Here is a 22,751-nt window from a genome sequence, read left to right on the forward strand (position 1 = left end):
TGTAGGGTTATGCTTGGAATTCTTACAATCTTCCATTCTAATGCTGACAGTGAAATGATACTTAGTTTAGTGACTAAAAGCAAAAGCAAGTTCAGACCAAACTTGAGCACCTCAGTTTTGAGCAGTATTATAACACACAAGATGTGTATGCAGTCAAATGGACAATGTTGTTATAACTTCCACCTATCCAGAGACATTCTCATGAAAGCAAAGACTGCAAAACTATTACAATAAGTGTCATAAACATCATATAAACTAGTCCTTACACAAAGGCTTTTTCTGCTTACTGTTTGTGCATGTTCAATGTTGTTTTACCAGTATGTTTGTTACTCTGAACTAAATAAAAGACATAATTTCAAAAGAATTTTTTAAAATTTATTTATTAAATACACAAAACACAGTCATAAATGAGCAATCTATAGCAGTAATAAATAATAATAGTTATACTGTGTTTCTCCGAAAATAAGACAGGGCTCATATTAATTTTCACTCCAAAATATGACACTAGGGCTTATTTTCGGGGATGTCTTATTTTGATATATTAAAAAAATGAAGTTATAAAGTAAAATTAATAGTTTATTTTAATGGTTAGTTTAATAAACTAAGTGATTAATACTTAAACAAACTAATTAATAAATTAATTTTTTTTTATTTCTTTCCTCTTCCTGCCACTCTTAACTAGGGCTTATTTTAAGGGTAGGGCTTATATTAAAACTATCCCTAAAAATCACACTAGGTCTTATTTTATGGGTAGGTCTTATTATCGGAGAAACACGGTACTAATAATATAATAATAAACAGCTTAGAGACATTGGTCAGGCCTAGTAGCTGCAAATGATAAAGGGCTCTATCTACAATCATTATGCTCGGTCATTTGAAATAGTTGGCATCTCATTCAACATGGTTTCACTAGGTTAAAATCATGTCTTGTTATGTTACTACTCAGAGAGATGAAGACAAGGGTGTGGATTTTCAATGGCTAAGTGGAGGAAAGCAGACAGCTGTTATAAATGGAGTTTATTGAAGCTGGATTATCACGTGTATTTCTACACAGAAGGGTTAAGGAAACGCGAAAACAAGTTTTTGTCAGATTTAGTTACCTTAAAGATTTTTGGGTCAGAAAGTATTAATATCTCTATTGCTTACCATATGAAATAAAGTGTTAAAGCTCATTGAATTACAGTATTTCCAAGTTCTGTTTTCTAGTGAAAAACATTCATAAGGGATTATTTCATGCCCTCAGTTCTTTAAAAAAACATGTTTAAAATAGCTTATTATTGTGTTTCAGTATTTGAAATGGTAACGTTTGTGTAACTTATGAAAAGAAAAAATGAAATTTAGTGCAATAATAAAATAGGTATCCTGAGTTGGTAGGATTACTTTTCTGAAAGTAATGAAAAAAAATGTCTACTTCATTCTTGGTTCAGTTAATGAATGGTTAATGTTAGAAGTGGGGACTTTAAGGCACAGTATTTGGACCTTTGTCTTTATTACATCAGTGAGAGAGATTAAGAAATAGAAATAAGTAAACTGTGTAAATGTACTAAAGTACAGGGTATTGCTGCTTTAATAAAAGGTTACCTATTTACGAGTTGGAAAAGCATGCTCTTGTATTCAAAATATACTGGCCTAAATCCTATCATTCTTCCAGATAATCTTGTAAACTTAATGTCTTACATTTTCTTTCTCAAGAGTAAAAAACGTTAAGAATCTTAACCTACCCATACAGGACAATACTTCCACCTCTCTAATCACCCTTTCTAATAAAGCAGTATCATTTCTTTGTACGACCAAAATTATACACAGTATTCCAAGTAAGGCCTAACCTTTGACTTGTAATAAAATATATCTATGAATACATCCTGAAATGTTATACGGATTGTGATAGTTAAATGATGTGTATTTACATATTCAAAACTGGTCCAATTTAACATACTCAACCCCTTTATTTAACAAGTTATATCATTTTCTGACTTATAATTACCTATACTTAGACAATTTTTAATGATAATAAGTTTACACCTCAATAATTAGCAACTTAAAAATTAAAATATTCTATATACAGTTAATGCCTAACAGTCGCTTTCTTTAAACATAATTTTATGTTTTTTAAGCTTCAACTACCAATGATAGGGTGATAACAATAATTTGAACTTCCAACAAAAATGAAGATAATTTTTTTCTCAAGGTACCCAATTCTTTAAAAAGATCAAATTTGTAAACTCATCTTCATATTAATTACTAAATATCTCAACTATAGAAAAGAAAATGAAATTACGGTAATAAGGAAACTTGTAAAGACATTAAAAGCTTCTCAGCCATTTTGTTTCACATATTAAGTTAAACCTCCTTTATGGTCAATTTGCAATAGTTGTGATTGTTTGAAATGCTAAAGAAACAAAAAGTAGAATAAAACTGACTCAAAACAAATGTGGTATACAATGTGTTTAATATACAAATGGTTTAATTCAAAGTACACAATATGAAATATACATGTGTAACAACAGATAAAATGTACATTATTTACAGTGCTTTACTGATCACCATAGTTTACAATATCCTTCATGAAAAATCACATGTTGGAGACAAACAGTTTAAACACTGTGCTGAAGTGTATATATCTGTATATTCATCACAAGCACATACTAAGAGTAACAATCCACAATTTTAAAACATGTTTTGTATTACACTACTGATAATAAAACACACAATGTAGCCCAAAGTTATAAAACCCTATCTATAGCTATACAAATGATTTACCTAACTATGACATATGGCATGGCTCCTCTGATTTAAGCAACTGGCATGTAAAAACAATAATAATGTATGCAACAATCAGTTTCTGAATTGTCATTCCTAACAATTATATACAAGACTTATAAACATTAAAATTTCTTATTACTACTACTACTTTAAAATTCAGCTTCTCAACAAGATGAACAAATACAAGTATTGTTTTATGCTCTCAAATATTTTTAAGTGTTTAAAAACCATTGGCATAATTTCTATTTATGTCAAGCTTCTTAACACCAGCCCTGAACAAAATTTGACATTTGTTTTAACTGGTGCAAGATTTATGTTGTAGAAATATTTTTTGTTTTTTACATTTTGGCATCTAATATTTATGAAGAACAAATAAACAGATATTAATATGTATAATTGACTAAAAATCTACAAAATGATTGTGTATTTACTTATGGTAGTGACACACAGACTGTACTGTCAATTATTAACCCAAAAATAAACATGATCACAGTTGAGTTTAAAATAAAGACCTGTATATAGGAAAGTAAGAAATCATATCAGCCATGCATAACACTCCTGGAAGTTAAATAACTTCTGTATTTTCAAACAAGGAAAATTATGGTTTAAAATATTAAAAATACAAATCCAAAACATCAAGCCTTACAAAACTAAACATTACATTCCACAACCATAAAATCCCAGTGTTTAAAATAATATCTAACTATTACACAAATGTGAAAAATGACAAAAAAGATAATTATATCAATAAAAAGCTTACAAAACTAAATATCAAGCTAAATCTTTCTCTTTTATGCTATAATGGCATGATCTTGGAATACTTGTAAAATTGTAATATGTTCTACACAAAGTAATTTTTATGTGGAAAATTAGGGAAAACAAAAATAAATGAAAAAAATATTGGAACCTAAACAAATGATGAAAAACTATTTATAATGGTGTCAGCTATTCATGAAAATACTGATATTAAACAAACAAGCGACATTTCTAATTAGTAAAGGTTTTAATGATTTATGATAACTCTTCCTTTGTCATTAAACACAGCAAGCCTAAGGGTGAGACGTGTAATCTGATATCACTTTTAAAAGTTTAATAACCTGATTAGCCACTTAGCTATTTTTACAAGATCTTAATGCTTCTAGAAAGATCAAGATAGTTTAAAATCTATATCTTTTGTTAATAAGTCAGAGGTGCTTATGTATACATACATACATACATATCAGAATGCTTTTATTATAAATACTGATACACACAAAGTTAAATAAAGAGAAAAGCAATAAAACATTTTAAAAATTACATCTATACCATAGTAACACAGGATGGCTAGATTTGGGCTTAAAAAGATGACTGCAGTCATTCTATATTCACCAACTGACTTCTTACTAATAGAATGCCAAATAAAAAACATTACAAAATATTAAGGTACACGGATCAAGTTGAGTAACATTTGTTTACAGATCAAGTTGAGTAACATTTGTTTTAAAAAGGGGCATGAGAAAAACAAATAATTCCCTAACAAGAATTCTAATAAATTTACAAACCAAAAACTAAGATTACCCTTCATGTTCATTTGAAACATTTTAGAGTTATATAAACAGTATTAAAAACTAAACTTTAAATTATCTGGAAACCACATTTTCACCCTCACTCTACTAACTTCTCTGATTCTAAAAAAATCTTTAAAGATTTCAATGACCCAAGACTTTAACATGGCAACTGTCAACGTTTTATAACACTTGAAAACGATATACAAGTAGGTATTTTATATATTTTACTATAAGTAAGATACACTAGTTTTAAATTACTAATGTATACTATACTACATTTTCTTTCACAGAAAATATAATACAGATTTAATACCAATGCAGCAAGCTCACTAATAAGTTTCAAAATATTTCTATTAACTCAGTCACCTTCATTTTATAGTATAAAATGTATATATAAAAATCAGAGTATTTAACATAGAAGAAAAAGTAAAATCAGAAAAGCAAAACAACATATTCATTTTTATAAATTACAAGTGTAGATAATACAAGTTGTTAAAAAACCACAAACACTGCTGACAAAAGTCATTTGAAAATATTTTCATTGAATAGGTAGTGAATGTATCTAATTTTGTTCTCATGATTAGGAAATTACTGAAAATTATACTAAAAGTTTTTAGTTAAAAACATATGAATATCTAAATTTAATTTCTCAATTCTTTAAGAAAAGTGAAAGGAATAATAGTCTTATGAATTATAAATACTGATGCATGGGAGTTCAACCTTTCTACATGTTTTTAGTCAGAAGTATCTTATTGAAAAAAACACAAACTTCTTGTGTCATTATTGGAAGCATGTAAGTAAAGTGAAAAATATACAGTTGAAATATCAACAAAGAAACAAGGTTTTTTACATAATCCAAGGAGGAAACATTCAGTAACAACATTTTTCAAAACAAAGTCTAGTCCTATGTACATAGTGTGCACTAATATAATTATGTAAGTAACAAAATAATTTTATAAACATTGAGAAGAATAGAAATTAAACATAAAATTACATACTTGCCAATCAACTTTCTATTTCACAAACCCTTGCCCTAAAGTTTAAGACATAACAAAGTTCATATACATTTCAAAAATATTAGCTATTTAAGTTACCAAGTTTGAAAAAAAAATTCTAATTTAGAAAAAAAATTCGTGAACAAATATTATAGTCAGATCTTAAATATTTTAGTTGCAGGATCAATATACAATACAAACCGCTCTTCTGTAGTAGAAAGAAAACTTTTGCTTTTTAAAAAAATGAACTTGATTATATGAAGTTAAGAGAGAAACACGAGTATCTCACTGCACCCAGCTCTTTAGTAATAGTTACTTTACTAAAAAAGAAAGATTAGTATCATATTTTAGACTAGAATTGCTAATTTGTCATATTAGACTGATAATGGTGCAGTTATCAATGTGCTTTTTCATATGAAATAAATGTTATGTTTCTAGCAAAAAGAAAGATGTTTTTTTAAAAAAACAGAAATGGGACTGAATAACATAACATTTCCTAAAAATGAGGGGGACAAATGGAATACATAATAATATTATTATAGTTGAACAGAACTAACCCTTTAATACCAATAATTCTTATGATTTTATACTAAAACACGATAACATCAATCTATTTTTTTTTAAATTCACCTCAAGCCTAAAAAATGACAACAGATTAAAAAAATCAGTGAAAAGGAACTGGTGGAGAAAACTTTATGGAATAAGAATCATGCAGACAGTGACAAAGTTTTGGTTCTTAAGTTACATTAATATCATATCATGCCTTGACAATACCTGAAAAACTTATCAACAATCTGGTTTTGTAACCAGATAATTAATATAAAAACAAAATTTAAATCAAACATGTATTGATCTCCTCTGGCCAACTTCAGGTTAGGAAAAAATGCCTAAAATTGCTTAAGAGAAAAAAAACAACTGCATAATATGCAGCTTATCAATATTCAAATATCAAACACAGTGATGCAATATATAAAGAAGTGTCCTAACTGTACATAGTGATAACAAATGGTACAGCCAACTGATGCTTTTATGTATTCATCATTTTTACAAGAATGTCTAAACTACAAAATGTGTGGTAACAAAATACCACTTAGTCCAATAATAAGTTATATCATTGCCAAGATAGTGTGAACAAGTTTCTAATTACCGAATACCATAAAAGACTCGTGAAAATGAGACAGTTATTTTTCAGTAGATACCGACTGTATTGGTAAATCTGAAGATGCAGGAGGGGTGGAGGTCACCCTGGACACTGCTGGTGGTGGCATCAATGTATGTGGAGTTGCTGGCGTACTTGGAGCTGAAGTAGAACATTCTAGTTCAACCTGGTTCCCTGATGTGAAATCACTTGATGAAGTTGGAGTTTGGGGATTGGCAGCATTGACACACGTATGTGCCATCAGTTTTTGACGAACTTCACGTATTTTCAGCTGTAGTTTATACTTTGTAGGAAAAATGTCACGATGCTGTTGTTGGAAAGCTGCTGTGGCTTGAGCTACATTGAAACAGGTTAGAAAAATTATGAAACATTTTAAAATGAGTGAACAACTTTGTTTTTTGAAATATTATCAATATTTTAGTGTAATCTTATTTATCTGATAATGTAACAATGCTTTTCATACTGTGGTTAGAAAACGGATTCTTTTAGGAAAAATCTGTAAAACATTTTAGTTGCTTGGTTTCAATTACTTATTCTGAGGGGAGAAAGTATATAAAATTTTCTTTCCCAGTGAGGTATGGGATAGTATTACTAGATGCATACTTGAATATCCTCAAAAATCAGAATATGTATATAATTATAACATACTTACTAAGCTTTAAGAATTAAGTGAAACAGAAATTCAAGAAATTAAGCCATCATTTCCTTCTTAACTGTCAAATAATTACAAAAACAAATCTATGATAAAATGCTTTCTTAAACAATATATTTATCTTAGATACACAGAGTATAATATGTACATTTACACTGTTTCACTAGGTTAACTTGACAGCATCAGGTATAACAACATGAGAATTCATAATCTATATAACATGAAAAATTAGTGGACAGGTGTGCTAGCATTTGGTCAGTCAAGCTTAACAAGACCTGCAGAATGTAAAAAAGATGTTGAACATGAAGAAATAATTAATGTTTTTCTACATATGATGAATCTTTATAAAATCACCTGGAAAACAGAGATATATATATATAGAACTATATAACCATTTGTATATATTATCCCCTATTGAATGCAGCACTAGTTCAAATTATATAACTGATGTCAAAATACACAATCCATAGTTTTCTGCAAATTAAAAACTCAAATTACCAATAATAACAAGCTAGAATATAAAATAAGAACCTCTTGTCTTTTCCATTTGCTGAGATAATGCTTATGCACTGAATGAAACAGTAGCTCTGTTGACCCCCTTCCATTTATGATAAAAGTTCCTTATAACACACTTGTGTTCATGACATGTGAATAACCAATCTAAAGCTCAAAGTGTTCCCCCTTGTGGCTTTCTCAGCCATTTTTACATTAGAGTGTCATCTCATTCTTTCAAAATAAGATTTCAAGGATGTAGGTCGTATCTTTAGTCTGCTTGAAATTTCATATTTGTTTAGACCAAAATACAGCTTGGGTACTAAATTTGATAAACTATAATGGATTTCTGTGGTATCAATATAGTAATTTATTATTTTTTGTTTATTTAAATGTATATATAAAACTTGAAAAATAATTTCATTTCACATTCTCCAAATGTGAAATTTCTTAGGACTTAGCACACTATAAGCAGCAGCAATTGATTGCAAAAGCCATAACTAGGAGATATACTTGATTACATTAATTATTAATTTACTGGTCTACATTTTAAAAACTTGTTTGTAAATAGTAATAATCTATCTAAACATATATAACGTGTAATAATTTAAATGACTGAAATTTCCAAAAATACTAGTCCACCAAAATACAAGGACACGTCACTTTGTAAGGGCTAAAGGTCAATTTTATATTTCTGAATATTGTAACAAGTGCACCTTCTCATTGTAACTTTTGTAATGTTAGCCATGCATAATTGGAAAGCCAACATAATAAATATATATAAAAAAATGTATAATGTTGTAAGACCTAAGGCTATTTAAACTAAAATTGATGTTTTAGTGTTATAATTAGTAGTCATTCTAGAATGAAAAAGCACATCTTACATTTAATTCCTAATTTTTATGGTGGTTACAAGGTTGTCCAAATTGACAGACCCAGAATAATTAAAAGTACAGAAAATAACAGTAAAAATATAAAGTTTCACTAAAAATGAAAATTTACAATGTATTTAAGAGATTTTATAGATTACACAAATAATATTCAAGATATTTGGGATGAGGAACAGTTTTTAATCATCACATAAAGATCACTTTGCACTTGGACAAAACACTCGATATATTCATAAACAAATATTTAGTGAAATTACCTCACTAGAAAAACGAAGTTTTGTGTACAACAGATTTGGAATAGTTATTAAATATAAAAATAAAAGGTATAGCATAAGTACTTAACGTGTGAAAATGTGTATGCGAACTCATGCAGTTTATATCAAGTCTGTTGTGAAAGGGTTAACTGAAAACAGAGATAATGACAAAGTGAATAGATAATGAAAGAATGCAAAGAGGTTTACCATGTTGAACATCATGTGAAAGTAAATTCTTTAATTCTAATAATACAGCAAGTCATATCATTACCTTCAGCATTTCAGTTCTAAAGATTATTATTATTCCAAAATATTACTGATTTGAACATCTTTGTAGTGATACACTAGAAAAAAATTAAGTTTAAAATACAAAAGGTTTAAACAATTTCACTAGGTGAAGATTATTAATTCTTGTAGCCTTCAAATATACATTCTAGAAAACAAAAACATTACACAGGCCTGCAACAGTTTGTCTTGAAACATTTTTACATGTTGTACAGTAATTCATGTATGAACATGAAAATTATAATTTTTCTCCATCACAATTTTTTCTTACAAAACATCACACATACTTTTACATAAGCAAATAATTTATGCTGAGATTTGGTCACATTTTGTTATGCTTAAAATGTTGACAGCCACTAGCCATAGATTCCTCTAGACCAAATGTGGTATGAGGGTGTTATCGATCATTCTAGAACGCAAACATACCAAAAGTAATGATTAAAATGATCACTGTGATAAACAAAACAATAATTTGATCTGAGTACAAGTTTTATTCCCTCTTAATACATAACAAATCCTTACGTATTGGAAAAAACGTTTTTATAACATGTATAGTTGAATTATGGAAAATTCATTATTAAAACCAAAACAACTTTTATGAAGTTTAAGTTGGCAGGCCTGTGTTATCAACATACTACATTTGTGCACACAAAAAACCCTATAATTTATCTTGGTTTCTAAATCAAGCTATACATGACTTTAAAAAATCTTGTATCTGTTTAGAGAAACAATTAGTAATCACATTTCAACAGCTTCAGGGAAGTTGTGACTTTAACGTTCTAGCTATTTACAAATGAATGTTAAATTTGCATACACAGGAAGATCTTCTCCTGGAAGTAAACACTTAGTCAAAAGAAGTAGGTGGAACTATACAAGAGGTTTCAAAAGAATGGAGTATTGTGAGGAGACATTCCAGTTGATTGGCTAAATATTCTCTTCCAAAAAAGAAATGCAAAAGGGATATTTGTTATTTTAAAGAGAAATATATGTAATAACGTTACAAGCTCAGAGTATGTGATGTTACGTGTGTTAAGGCACTGATTGTCAGACCAAAATGACAATAAAAGTTGTGCACTTTGACAACAGAGGAAAACATCGGATTTTTCGCCAAAACGCATTCGTGTCCAATAAATTTGTTTGAGAGATCTGCATGTTCTTCAAGTGCAACATGTGCAAAATTCCTATAAAAGTGATGGGTTCTCGGTTTCCATAGCTCAGTGTTAAGCCACCGACACGCAATACAGTTATGCCAAGACTGACTGAAGCACAACGCAACAACGCCATTGGTCGCTTGGAAGCAGGCGAATCTCGATCAGATGTTGTCAGAGCTGTGAATGTCCACCCAAGCACCATCACAAGGCTATGAAATCGTCACCAACAACATGGATCAACTCGTGACCATCCACGATCTGGGAGACCTTGTGTGACCACGCCCGTACAAGATTGCAACATCCGGTTACGTCACCTTCGGGGACAGAACCACCACTGCGACGTCTACTGCCTCAACCATACCAGGGCTGCGTAGGATTTCCGATCAGACCGTACGCAACCGTCTACGAGATTCTTAGGCCCCATGTGTAACCCATCATGGTGAACGTCAACGACATTTTTTAACATGACAACGCCAGTCCTCACACAGCCTGACTCACCACTGTCTTCTTGAGACACCACAACATCAACGTTCTTCCCTGGCCCTCCAGATCACCAGATTTAAACCCCATAGAACATCTTTGGGACGAGTTGGACCGACGTCTGCGACGGCGACAACCTCAACCGCAGACTCTACCTCAGCTTGCAGCAGCTTTGCAGGCTGAGTGGACAGCCATTCCACAGGATGTGATTTGTTATCTCATCGCTTCCATGGGCAGGAGATGCCAAGCAGTTATTGATGCTCACGGGGGGGGGGCATACTCGTTATTGACGTTAAACTTCAACTAGTGAGTGTGGACTTCGCCTTTGCAGACTTTGGATGTTCAACAGTGAATGTGCAAAGTTTCACACGTCATACAGAACTACCCGGAATAAACTTGTTAACAATATGTCTCAAATTCTGCCTTTTGTGTTTCTTTTTTTTTTGAAGAGTATATATTGATATATCAGCAAATCAAAAGAGGTGGGAGGATCTTATTTTATATTCTAGCTTGTCTGTATTTCAAATTTGAGTTTCTAATTTGTTAACTCTTGTGCATATTATATGGTTAGCATAATAAAATATAAACAGAAAAAACACAACGAGAGGTGCGACATGACAAACAAAATTATATTTAGCATTTTTTATTTCTATTTTTTCTAATTAAGAAATTAAAATAGACATAATATTAACATTTCAATTATAAACTACATTTTAATGTCAATTCCAGTGAGGTAAGTAATAGTAAAGTTATTTAACAAAAAGTTCAAAATAACCATCTAAAAGGTCATGACACATACTCATTTAGTAACATTATTACCCAATCTCTACATAACAACACTGCTTCTGAGAGATTTGACATGCCACTTGGTTTTCATTATCTCCAAGTATTACATGATTGTTCCAAAGAATATTAAGCTGACTGGTCAAAAAAATATACTGGTGCAATACTATTAGACTTGCATTTTTTTTACTGATGAAAATACAAGGTTATTTTATTTTAACCAGTTATTTACAATTAGTGGCAAAATCTAATTTTTCTAATATTTCCTAACAAGTTTTAACCTACAGATATAAAATTTATTTTATCAATCAATTACAAACTGAAAATGGTTAGAAGTTTTCAATTGCACATTTGAAACATCTGGTATTTACGTGCACTAAAGTACAAGTACACAGTCAGCACTTTAAAGATTTTTTTTTTTAATATCTCCTGAATGGTTCAGAAGAGCTAAAAAATTCTGTACATGAATGCACTAAATATCATGTCTTTTAATTTGAAAAACTTTTAAGTTTACATAATTAATAGTTATAATACTAATATTTAGTGCCAGCATCAAGCATTATCCATAATTTGGTATCCCATAAAATCTCAAGTATCTTCAATAAAAGTAAAATTTTACAGCATACAAACAATTCATGCTTGTGATGTTTATTTTTTTTACATTACATTAGTTTATTTTATGATAACTATGGAGACGGAATTAATGTTTAACATAATACTTCACTAATTAATAACACTACATTAAAATTCTTACCAGTAGGATAGGCACTTTCTTTTTGAAATAACTGTAGAACCAATTGTCGCCGCTGATCTAGAATTCTTCTTGACTGACCTTTCTCTCCATCATTAGGAGTCTTAGGTGTTCGTGGAGAATAAACTTCTTCTGAGAGCTCTGAAATATAATAATATACAGGTACATTAAGATTTTATTCACTTTATTCTCTGTATTAATCTTGATGAATTAAATGAGAAGTCAGTCTTTTCAACCATAAAAATAATCAAAATGTATTTATGTTTATAAGTAAAATGAGAAATAATGTTTTAGATGCCTCTTTATTCAGTATTAGATAAAACTTTATTTACATATTTTCATTCACTTTTAAACACATATACATTAGTTAAAATACTAAACTTATAATGTATTCAACTCACTGCATTACAATTGACCAACATGCAAAAATCTTATAACACCTACAAAAAATTGATTTTTTTCTATAGAACCATTCCCCAACAACCACTGTGTTCATATTCTCAAGACAATTTGCAAATGGTTTTATTTTAGCTTATATAGCAGCATACTTTAAAAACAGTTTTAGTTCAACAGTGTTCTCTACCTAAGAATCTCATTTAATATTTATAAATATCTTTCCAGACACTTACTGACTTCAGACTTTTCTAGAATTAGGGATTACCTCTTAACTTCATTATTACAATATCATGCATTTAGTTTTATGCAAGAAAAGCTGGAACTTTTCTGTATTTAATAGTTCTAGCTATTGACCAGGTGAGTACTTTGTTTGATATACTTTTTGTTTTAGATATTAAAACTAGTTGTTGTAAGCATAAAGCTGTTTTTCTTACCTTGAATATAGGCTAATTAAACTTAGTATAACAGTTTTTTTATGTTAGGTACAAAAGCCACAATACTTGTGTCTATATAAATATAATAAAAATAATTTAAATAAAAAGTTAAAAACCAAACTTGGAGACTGCTGGTAAACATGAACACTTAATTTCATGTTTGAGTGATTACATCCAAGATTTTTTCCTGAAATTTCTATTTCTGATAAATAGCTAAAGTTGAAAAGATTAGTGTATAAACATCAAAAAACTTACCAGGAAGAAAGGAAGTAGCAGTTCACAGAAAAAGTTCTATTACTAGAAAAACCTTATCAGAAATACCATGTTTTCCTATCAAAATACTGTTACTCAAAATCATAATACTTTTTTTTTCTTTCAAAAGTGTACAATTATCAAAAATTTATAACAGAAGCAAACACAGTAAATTGATAGTAAAAATGTTATTCTGAAGAAAATTTTTTTTTTACAAGAGAAGTATTGTGAAACCAAGTTAAGTTTCTAGTATCCATAAATGATACCTGAAAGAAATAGTTTATAAAATATTTTTGATGTTTTGAAATACTCTTCCAATATCTACAGATGAAAGGAATTAATTCACTATTATTCATTTCACATAATTTCAAATGAATCATATTATTATTACCATTTATCATTTTATGACAAGTTAAATGAAAAACTGGAAATTTAAAAACCTAGTTCCACCACACTGTTACCTAGAATTCCATTTGATACAGTCAAAACATGAATTTGTAGTTTGAGTACATAAGGTCTGCAGCATCTCTGGCTTTATTTCCTTACTTTTCTTATGATCATTATTTGCAGGTTTTAAATCACATTCCTTTTTCATTTATCTTTATATATATAAAATACACAGCAATGTCCACACATATTCCTAGACTAAAACACTTCCCCTGCTAACTGTGAAAACATATTTTACCAGTAGAAAAGCAGCCATTTCAAGTAAGACATTTATGTCTAAAACCTTGCTTTAAATAAACCTTCATGTCTTTTAAGGTAATTATGCTCTCAATGTGCACAATAAATGTCAATATTATATGTATTGATTTTTCTTTTTTTTAATCCATCACTTCATACTTAATGTAAAGATTATCTCCCTAAAAGCACAGACTGTAAAGTGTACAAAATGTTGCACATCTATATGTTATAGTTATTTAATATTCTTCTATTACTGGCTGATAAATCCCGTTTTACCTTGTACTTAACCTTTTACGGAAACACCAGATATTTGTAAAAAAGTTAACTTCAAGGGGTAGCCATAACATGGTTTACACAAAAATTATATTTTTTAGTCTGTGTAAGATATAGAAAAAAACAACTCAATTTTGAATACCCCCTATGACCTTCTCAGTACCATATTTAGTACTATATAACAGGTTTGGGTGCAATATATAAAGCTGTTTTTGTTGTAGGCTGGCAATAGAATAGGAAAAGGAAGAAAAATTACAAACCAGCTGTTCTGAGAGGATTATCTTTTCATTGTAAGTAAATAAGAATAATTTATGGGTATTTTTATCCTTAGTAACAAAAAAAAAGTTTTAAAGCATAGTTTGAACTGAATCTTTACTGTTTGAGATGCTTTTTGTCCAAATGTTCTATTAGGGTTTTGTGCAGTTCCTATTATGAACCACGACAGGGTTTCATAATATGTATATAATGCCTCTAAATAAACTTATAAAAGGGAATGATAGAAACAAATGTGTACAATCTCAACATACAAATATAATAAGATTATTATATTAGACATACTGAAATGATCTATGAAGAAATTACCTGTGAGTGTGGAATAATGGTTTTTCATATCTTAAAAGCATTTCACAATATTTTAAAAGATATGTCTTACAACTGATAGAATAACAAAACTATGAGTAAAATATTTTACTATTTGAAAGTAAAACGTGTATTATAAACAAAATATTACCTTTCAGATACGAATTTTTCTCCAAATCAAGGCTAAAGTTTGGCCCAAAAAATTCATTTCCTTCACACTTGGCACTTTTGGGAGTTTTTTGATCATTTTTACCACCAGTGTAGAATGTGGTTCGTTTAGTTACCCCTTCACCAGTCTCATCTTCTGTAGTAACTGTTTAAATAGGAAAAAAAAAAAAAGTCTTATTGAACAACAATAACAAAATGTAATTATAGAAAAAGTTTAATAACTTTAATGAAATTTTAAGGATTTTAAAAATATATTTGTAATGTGATTATACGTTTTTTTCTCCTTTGGGCAGTCCCCCCCTTCAACATTTGTAACTCTTTAAAAATCAATTCTTTCACATTAGGCTGATCTCATTCATTTAATAGTAAATGTGTGTTACACCTAGTAGTCTTGTAACTTAAGCATGATTTTATTTAAAAAAGTAAATATTTTGATTAAACTTTGATTACAAGTACAGTACTGTGCCAAAAGTATCAGGACAAAGTTAAAAATTAGATTTCATGCTACTTTTAAAGAACAATGGAAGGTAAAACATCAAAATGTTATTAATCTTCAAATTTAGTAAAAGCAACTCAGCAGATGTGCCCGAGTTCATCAAACAGTTAATATTTTTGCTTTAATACTGTTGAGTCTTTTAGGTATTGTTGCAACACATTTAATCAAGGTGTCCTTTGGAATAACTTTTAATTTATCAAGTTTTTTTTTTATCTATCAAATCCCAGATCTGCTCAACTGGGTTGACACTGGGACTCTGTGGGGGCCCATTGCATCATTTTAATGATTTCAGCATCTTTTTTCTTAGGTAAGTGATTTCTGCATAGATTGGATGACTGTTTGGGATCATTACCTTCTTGGTTGTAGCAGAATCCTTTACCAATAATACACAAACCACTGGGTATACCATGATGGATCAGTATCTGATGGTACTTTTCACTGGCCATTATTCCATCTAATTTGCAAATATCTTTTTCGCCTTAGCAGAAAAACATTCCAAAATTATCACACTGCTTCCCCCATGCTTCATGCCAAGTGCTATGCACTCAAGTGTCTTTCACCTTTCTTCCACCAGATATACAACCTACACTTTAAACCCAATATTTCAAACTTGAACTCATCCATCCATAACACCATTTTCCAATCAACAGTCCAGTTTTTGTACTTGTTAGCAAATTTCAGTCTCTTGACAATATTTGGAGACAGAAGTAATGGCTTTTTTTTAACTGCTACATGAACAAATATTCCATTCTCGTCCAATTTTCTCAATACTGTAAATTTGGACGCATTTTTGTCATTTGGTACATGGTCGTTTATCTCATGCTTGAGATCAGTGGCAGTCTTCCTTCTGTCCCAAAGACTGCATAAACAAAGGCACTTAGCATCAGTATCATTGAGCTTAGGTGTCCTTCCTCTTTTTTTTCTATTTTCAAATTTACCTGTTTCAGTCTTACCATCTAGGGTGTACTTGACAATTTTTGGGGAGCATTTCAAATCTGTAGCAATTTGAGGAAGAGTTTTACCAGCTTCACATAAAACGTATGCAAACTCTTTATTCTATGCTTTTTAGACCATTGCATGACAACAAAACTTAATACATAGGATTAAACACTATTTTTAATCAAAGTTTATTTGTGTAGTGTTCTTAAACTGATTTCTTCGAGCATATACTGGTACCACATACTAGTTCCTTGCCAGCTTCTTTATATATAGTTAACACACAGTATGGGGTATTGTAAAAGTAATTTAAGACCCTAAATTTGATCAGTATGTTCATTGAAATGACACCCTTATGACATACCCTTGGTACAAGTATATGGAAATTCTAAAGAATATGTATTCCCACCCTGGCTCATTTAGTTGCCAACTGGGATCAGTGAAGCATTAACAGTGTTGAAATTTACATTCTGTAATGGCATGGAAGTGTTAGCCCCATAAAATGGAAAGAATAACAAACTATTCTCTTCCTAACACTTTTACACAGTATCATATAAAAAAATTGTCTAAGGTCCTTTGGAAATTTCACAGATAGGATTTCTTTTAGGTAAATATTTCTAAGACGATACAGTAAATTATGCTTTTCTACAGTTTATTATATTTTACAAATCTAACTTATTTTTCCACTTTGTTTATTAACACTTAACTTATGGTTAAAAATATCACACTTTTTGAAAAATTTGTCACAGAAAAAGTTTATGGGTCATTTACATTGTATACAAGGCTTAATTTATAAGCCTACTAAAGCACTAGATACAACTGTCTTTCTGGAACAAAACACTGACACTCTGCTTAGGTAAACTGTTTACTAATATTTTAAAACAGTCCTTGCTAAAAAAAACTACATTATTTTTCAGTTTTTATTTATCTTCCTTGTACATACAAAGCTTTTATATCAGAATTTCAATGAGTTGGAAGGAAGTAGGTCCAAATATTATAGTAGTAATAACTTATTTTAAAAAGCATAGGCTTACAAATTTAAATAAAGCATATTAACGAAGTATGTAACATGAGATCTCAGTTCACACAGTAGGCCAACACAACACTAAACCCCGATAATATTTAAATTATGTACATATTGCATTATTAATTCTGCAAAAGACAACAAAATCTGTGATAAAGTATATCATTATAAAAAAAATTATTTTATCTAGGAAGGAGTCTCTTTTTATAAGTTAATGAAGTTACACAACCCCTTTCAAACATGTGGTCAGCTTCCGGTCAGTTACCTCTTTCTTTGTGAACCTGGCGATGACCGAAGAAGGTCGAAACGTTGTTTGCTCTTCTATGTAAAATATTTTCTCAACCCAAATGAGCCGTTTTTGCATATAAATAGTCATGGTTGATGTCTTCAACCTTTATAAGTGAGGTGATAAAAAGCACCTCACATATTCATAACCATCATAAAATAATGAGGCTGACATCTAAGGTTTTGTCATTAGTCTTTCATTTAAGCATATATGGACATAAAACAAGTACAGTATAAAGAAAAAGGGTTTAGTCTGCATCAGAACTAACATGTTCATATACCAACTGCACCTTTTTTTTTGACTGATTATTCCACAAGTACTATCATAATAACTACAAACGTGAAAAAAAATCTCATTATCATGTCCTAAGTAGACTAATATAAAAATTTAAAATTAGCATAGGAAAATCCTGGTTCAATTATATAATACAACATACCTGAAGACTTCCTTTGTCTACAGTAACTTTGGACAAGAGTGATGGGAGAATTTGGAACAGAAGCTGTGGCAGAAGGAGACTTGTGGGGGTCAAATTCTGGAAGTTCTGCAAACCTGGCTTCAAAGTTGACTTCTTCTAAAACCCTGGCAACAAACATCATTTGGTCACAAATGTATATATTTTTGACTGATGTAATCTTTGTGTATGTGCTAAATAACTGTCTGAAAATCAAACATGATACGACATAGTGAAAAAATATTTATAAAATTTGATGGCACTACATTTTGTTCACTTCTACCTTAATGAGTTCCTTCATAAAAATTGTGGCATCAAATTTCAAAAGACATTCTTTAATCTGCCAAATAATAAAATAAAAACTTCAAAGATATTTTATAAGCAATAAATGACACGATAAATATCTTTATTCCTTCCAGGTTGTAAAAATAACTTCTTTTGAGTGAAACAGACTAAGGTAGAAGTACAAGTTAATACACAAAACAATTACTTTTAATAATGTATATCACCAAACAATATCAAAACCTTTTGCTCCTTTAACCTCAAAATACATTCTACTATCATAAAATATCCATATCATTCACAACTTCTAACAAGTTCCTATCTGGGTCCTTTATTTTACTCTTAGATAAAATAAATTTTTAATAATCACAAATAACATGAGTCCTTTATTTATAATTCTAGTGTACTTCTTAAATCAAGTTATATCACAACTCCCTCTTTGTATGAAAAAAATAAATATCACAAAACTTGACAACTTTTAAGAGTCAAAAACAGCATGCAAATAAAGTTACACAGAAAATTTTGACTCGAGATTTTTATTCATCTGTGCATTGAACAGAACATAGAAAAAATACCATACTAATAGACTAAATACATCTATAATGAAACAACTTGCTCTTAATGTGTGTTACAAAGTACATTCACACTCAACCAGAAAATAAATGTTGTACATGGTTATCAGACCCTAAGAGTGAAAATGAAGAAAAGCTAAGGAAACCAATTTCTGCAGTTTTTGCATGCAAAAATAAGTTTCTAATATGTTTCCTGTATCTAATGAATAGGTTTATTTAGAAGAATGCAATTACCAATGCTACAATTTATAAAGAAAAATTAATTACTAACTTAAGCCAATATACAACCTCAAATATTATTTTCCTTGCCCCCTGTTAGAGTTCCAGTTAAGGATTTCTTCAATTGTACTGTTTATGCTAACAATACCACAAACAGGCAATGTTTTTTTACTTATTTTAATATTTTTGCCATTTTGGTTTTGGAAAGCATGCAGTAAAACTGAAGTTTAGTAATGTGAAACAACTTTAAAATTGTCTGTTAGCATTTTTTTTTTTTTTCAGAATGTTTACATGAAGCCACATATAGAGGCCACCTGCATGTTACTATTCCTTATTTTGAACTGGTAGATGAAATGGAAGGCAAACAGTGAACAGTACTCACTGCTAATTCTCAAGGTAATCTTATTTGATTTAATAATGGGATTTGACCACCACTCTTGTAATGCACTCACAGTCTTAGAGTATGAAGTATGATTCTGTAGCAATAGGTTACAAATCATGAATTTTCACATTTCACAGACTAAGCATGTTAACCACTGGGTCATGCTTAATCAATTGAAACTGGTTCAAGTGGAGAAAATTTTACAAAAACATCAACCTATAAGGTCTAATCCTCAGGAAGGTAGAAGCTATGTTGTAGGCTTGGGGTTTTTGTTTATATTTTTAATGTCATTGGTAATTTGGAATATTGTGCAACTTCAAAAAGGTCATTTAACCTGGTTTCTAACTAAAATTCAAATCTTCAGCTGATATTTAAGAATATCATCTGTACTGTGTGAGACAGTACTCATTCTAGTTCTAGTGAACTGGCAATAGTATGTGATAATTTTAGTTTCTATGAGAATTCAGGACTATTATCTGGATCTTATGTGACTACAGTACAATACTGAATCCAGTTTAACTCAAAATCTCACTCTCATCCAGATAGCAAGATCACCACCTGTTCCTGTGAACTCATCTTAGTCCCATATAAATTATATAACTGATAGACCATATTTACTTGTCCATTCCATCATCCAGGTTGCGTTTAAGGATCGGTTTTTTTGGACTAGCAACTTCTTTCTGTAGTATATGACGAACTGGCTGACTGGACATAGCCTTGGACGTTTGAGTTGAAGTGACTGGAAGCTTATCTGGAACCCTACGCAGCTGTGCTGGTGTTGGGGCTAGTATGAATCCATGGTCAAGTGAATCTGGTGGATGGGATGAAGTGTTAGTTGCTGGCTGTGATGATTCACTTGGGTGAGATGGTGAGGCTGGTGTTGACCAAAAAACCTCTTCTGAATCTTCTACCTTTTCTGCAGCTGACAATGATTTTGATAACTAAATACAAAAAAAATTTCATTAAATGAAAGAACCAAGTACTTATGGTAATGTAGTCATATTTCCATTAAAATTTAGAAAACTGTGTAAATGATAAGTGTAAGAAAGTATTTTAAACTTTAAAGAAAAACAATTTTTATAAGGAACATGAATGAAAGGGTTAGTGTATACAATATTAAAAAAAAAATCCTTACAAACAAAATATACAGCAATACTAAAAACTGTAACAATTTTCCCTCACAAGGTGATGTTATTGTGAAAACTGTCTATCAAGATGACTCAGATTACTGAATATAAAGAGCAACTTTCAATCCATACTGGAAAATGTTCAAAATGTTATGATTCTTGGCCATTTCCCTACTTAGACATCTCTGTATTTAACAGTGTTGGAACATATCTATCACCAGTAATTTATAATCAAACCTACCAAACAGTTTTCTCTGCTGAAACATTTTTAAAACTTTCATGAACTTTCATCAGATACTTAATAGCCAGGGTAAGATAAGGACTAGCACATACCTATGAACATCTTTTACTTAGTAAAATATTATCTTACAGGTTCAGAAACAATACCAAAAATAATGAAGTGCATATGCAGCAATGTTTTTGGTATCTGTGCTCTGACCATTGCATGTATTGAAACCAGTTTTTAGTGATGGAAGTCTTAAGACTTATCACTGAATCAATTGGAAGTTACTAAAGTGATAAATGTGATAACATCAGCTACTTGCCTTCTTTTTTTTTAATGTTCTACTAGCAACAGGTTCTTTGCTGGGTATAGTTTCTTCTTTAGAAGTTTTGTTGTTCTCCTGCAATGCATTATTTTCCCTACTGACATCAGAACCCATAAATGTGGGAGATCTGGAGCCATCTAGTTGCCATTAAAAATGAAAAAAAAAAAAGTTATTTCTGTCTGTATAAAATATTTTCAACTAATGACAATGATTTAGGAACACAGTTTCAGGATACACACAGTAAAAGTTTATATCACCACCATAGGATATACAAATGTGTAAGCAATTTAATGATACACATGCAACTCACAAAACAGTGATATACATCTCAAAAAGGTGCATGTATAACACTATATAACAAGAGTTAAACTACCTAAAAGTTTGTATTTTCACTTAAAAGTACCACAAACAAAAATATTAATGACAGATCAACATTTAATTACATTTTTCTGAAACAAAAGAAGAAAAATTGAAGATACTTTCTCAAGTTTCAATTATGTAGAAGGAATTTTAATTTTAATATTGAACTCATAAAAAAAACATCTTAAGTTATTTCTATATACAACACATTGAGAAAAATATGTCCATGTCTTCAGAAGTAATAATTTAACTGTTATAAAAGTACTTATAAAAGATACTGATCCACATATTTGTCACTCTACAAAAGAAAAATGTAGTTTAAATTACAGAAGAAAGTTTAGAGGATTGTTTGTAGGAAATGTGTAAAGTTTATAATAGAAAATCAGAAAAAGGGTCTTGACCATTAATATTAGAGTTTATTTCCTGAAGACCTGACAAAACCATTTTACTATAATGATTATGTATGATGGTCAGTTTTCACATATTTATGAAAATCTGAAAGTTTGAACAATAAATTATTGATCATTAGCAGGACGAAATATTTCAAAATAAAGAATATTTCTTTTTACTTTACATATTACCACAATAGATTCTCAAGAAACTAAAATGTAAGTCTGATAAGACATTTAGTCAAACGAGTTTAAGATATAACTTCTGTTAAATTAGTAGAACTGTGTACAAATCCTTTTTAAATGTAACTTAGATGTTCTTAAACAAGATAAAATTTTACTAAAGTGCTTAGAAAAACTAGTAAGTCTTCAATTTAAGCTACAGTTTACTTAAAAGCTGTCATTTGGTCAACTTGAAGTGACCCTAAAGATGTATAGAACCTATAAAATTCTTAAATTTAATAAACTATCATTTTCTTATAATCAGAGATAAGTTATTACTCAGTAATATTTTTATTTATAGTATTACCTTGTATAGATGGTGTATTGGGTGCTTCAGTACCAACTGGAATATTCACAACTGAAGCCTTGACTTTTAGATTCCTTCCATGTCGTGGAAAAATAAACTCCCCATTGTGATCTTCTGTGATGCTGAGACTACCAGATTTGGCATCCATCACTCCTAAATAAA

General features: G+C 30.1%; 1 protein-coding gene across 2 annotated transcripts in view; it reads right to left on the reverse strand.

Moving 5' to 3' along the window:
• Positions 1–2,432: 2,432 nt before the first annotated feature.
• The window catches only part of LOC143237642 (protein capicua homolog), a 73,830-nt gene continuing 53,511 nt past the window's right edge, over positions 2,433–22,751 (reverse strand). For both annotated transcript variants that reach the window (XM_076477130.1, XM_076477131.1), the window contains exons 14-20: positions 22,590–22,742; positions 21,309–21,448; positions 20,255–20,577; positions 18,167–18,309; positions 14,972–15,133; positions 12,206–12,343; positions 2,433–6,800 (exon numbers count right to left, since the gene is read on the reverse strand). In XM_076477130.1, coding sequence (XP_076333245.1) covers positions 6,487–6,800; positions 12,206–12,343; positions 14,972–15,133; positions 18,167–18,309; positions 20,255–20,577; positions 21,309–21,448; positions 22,590–22,742 — 1,373 coding nt within the window. In that variant the 3' untranslated portion in view covers positions 2,433–6,486. The remainder of the gene's footprint in view (positions 6,801–12,205; positions 12,344–14,971; positions 15,134–18,166; positions 18,310–20,254; positions 20,578–21,308; positions 21,449–22,589; positions 22,743–22,751) is intronic.

Source organism: Tachypleus tridentatus, chromosome 13 (assembly GCF_004210375.1).
Source record: "Tachypleus tridentatus isolate NWPU-2018 chromosome 13, ASM421037v1, whole genome shotgun sequence".
NCBI lineage: Eukaryota > Metazoa > Arthropoda > Merostomata > Xiphosura > Limulidae > Tachypleus > Tachypleus tridentatus.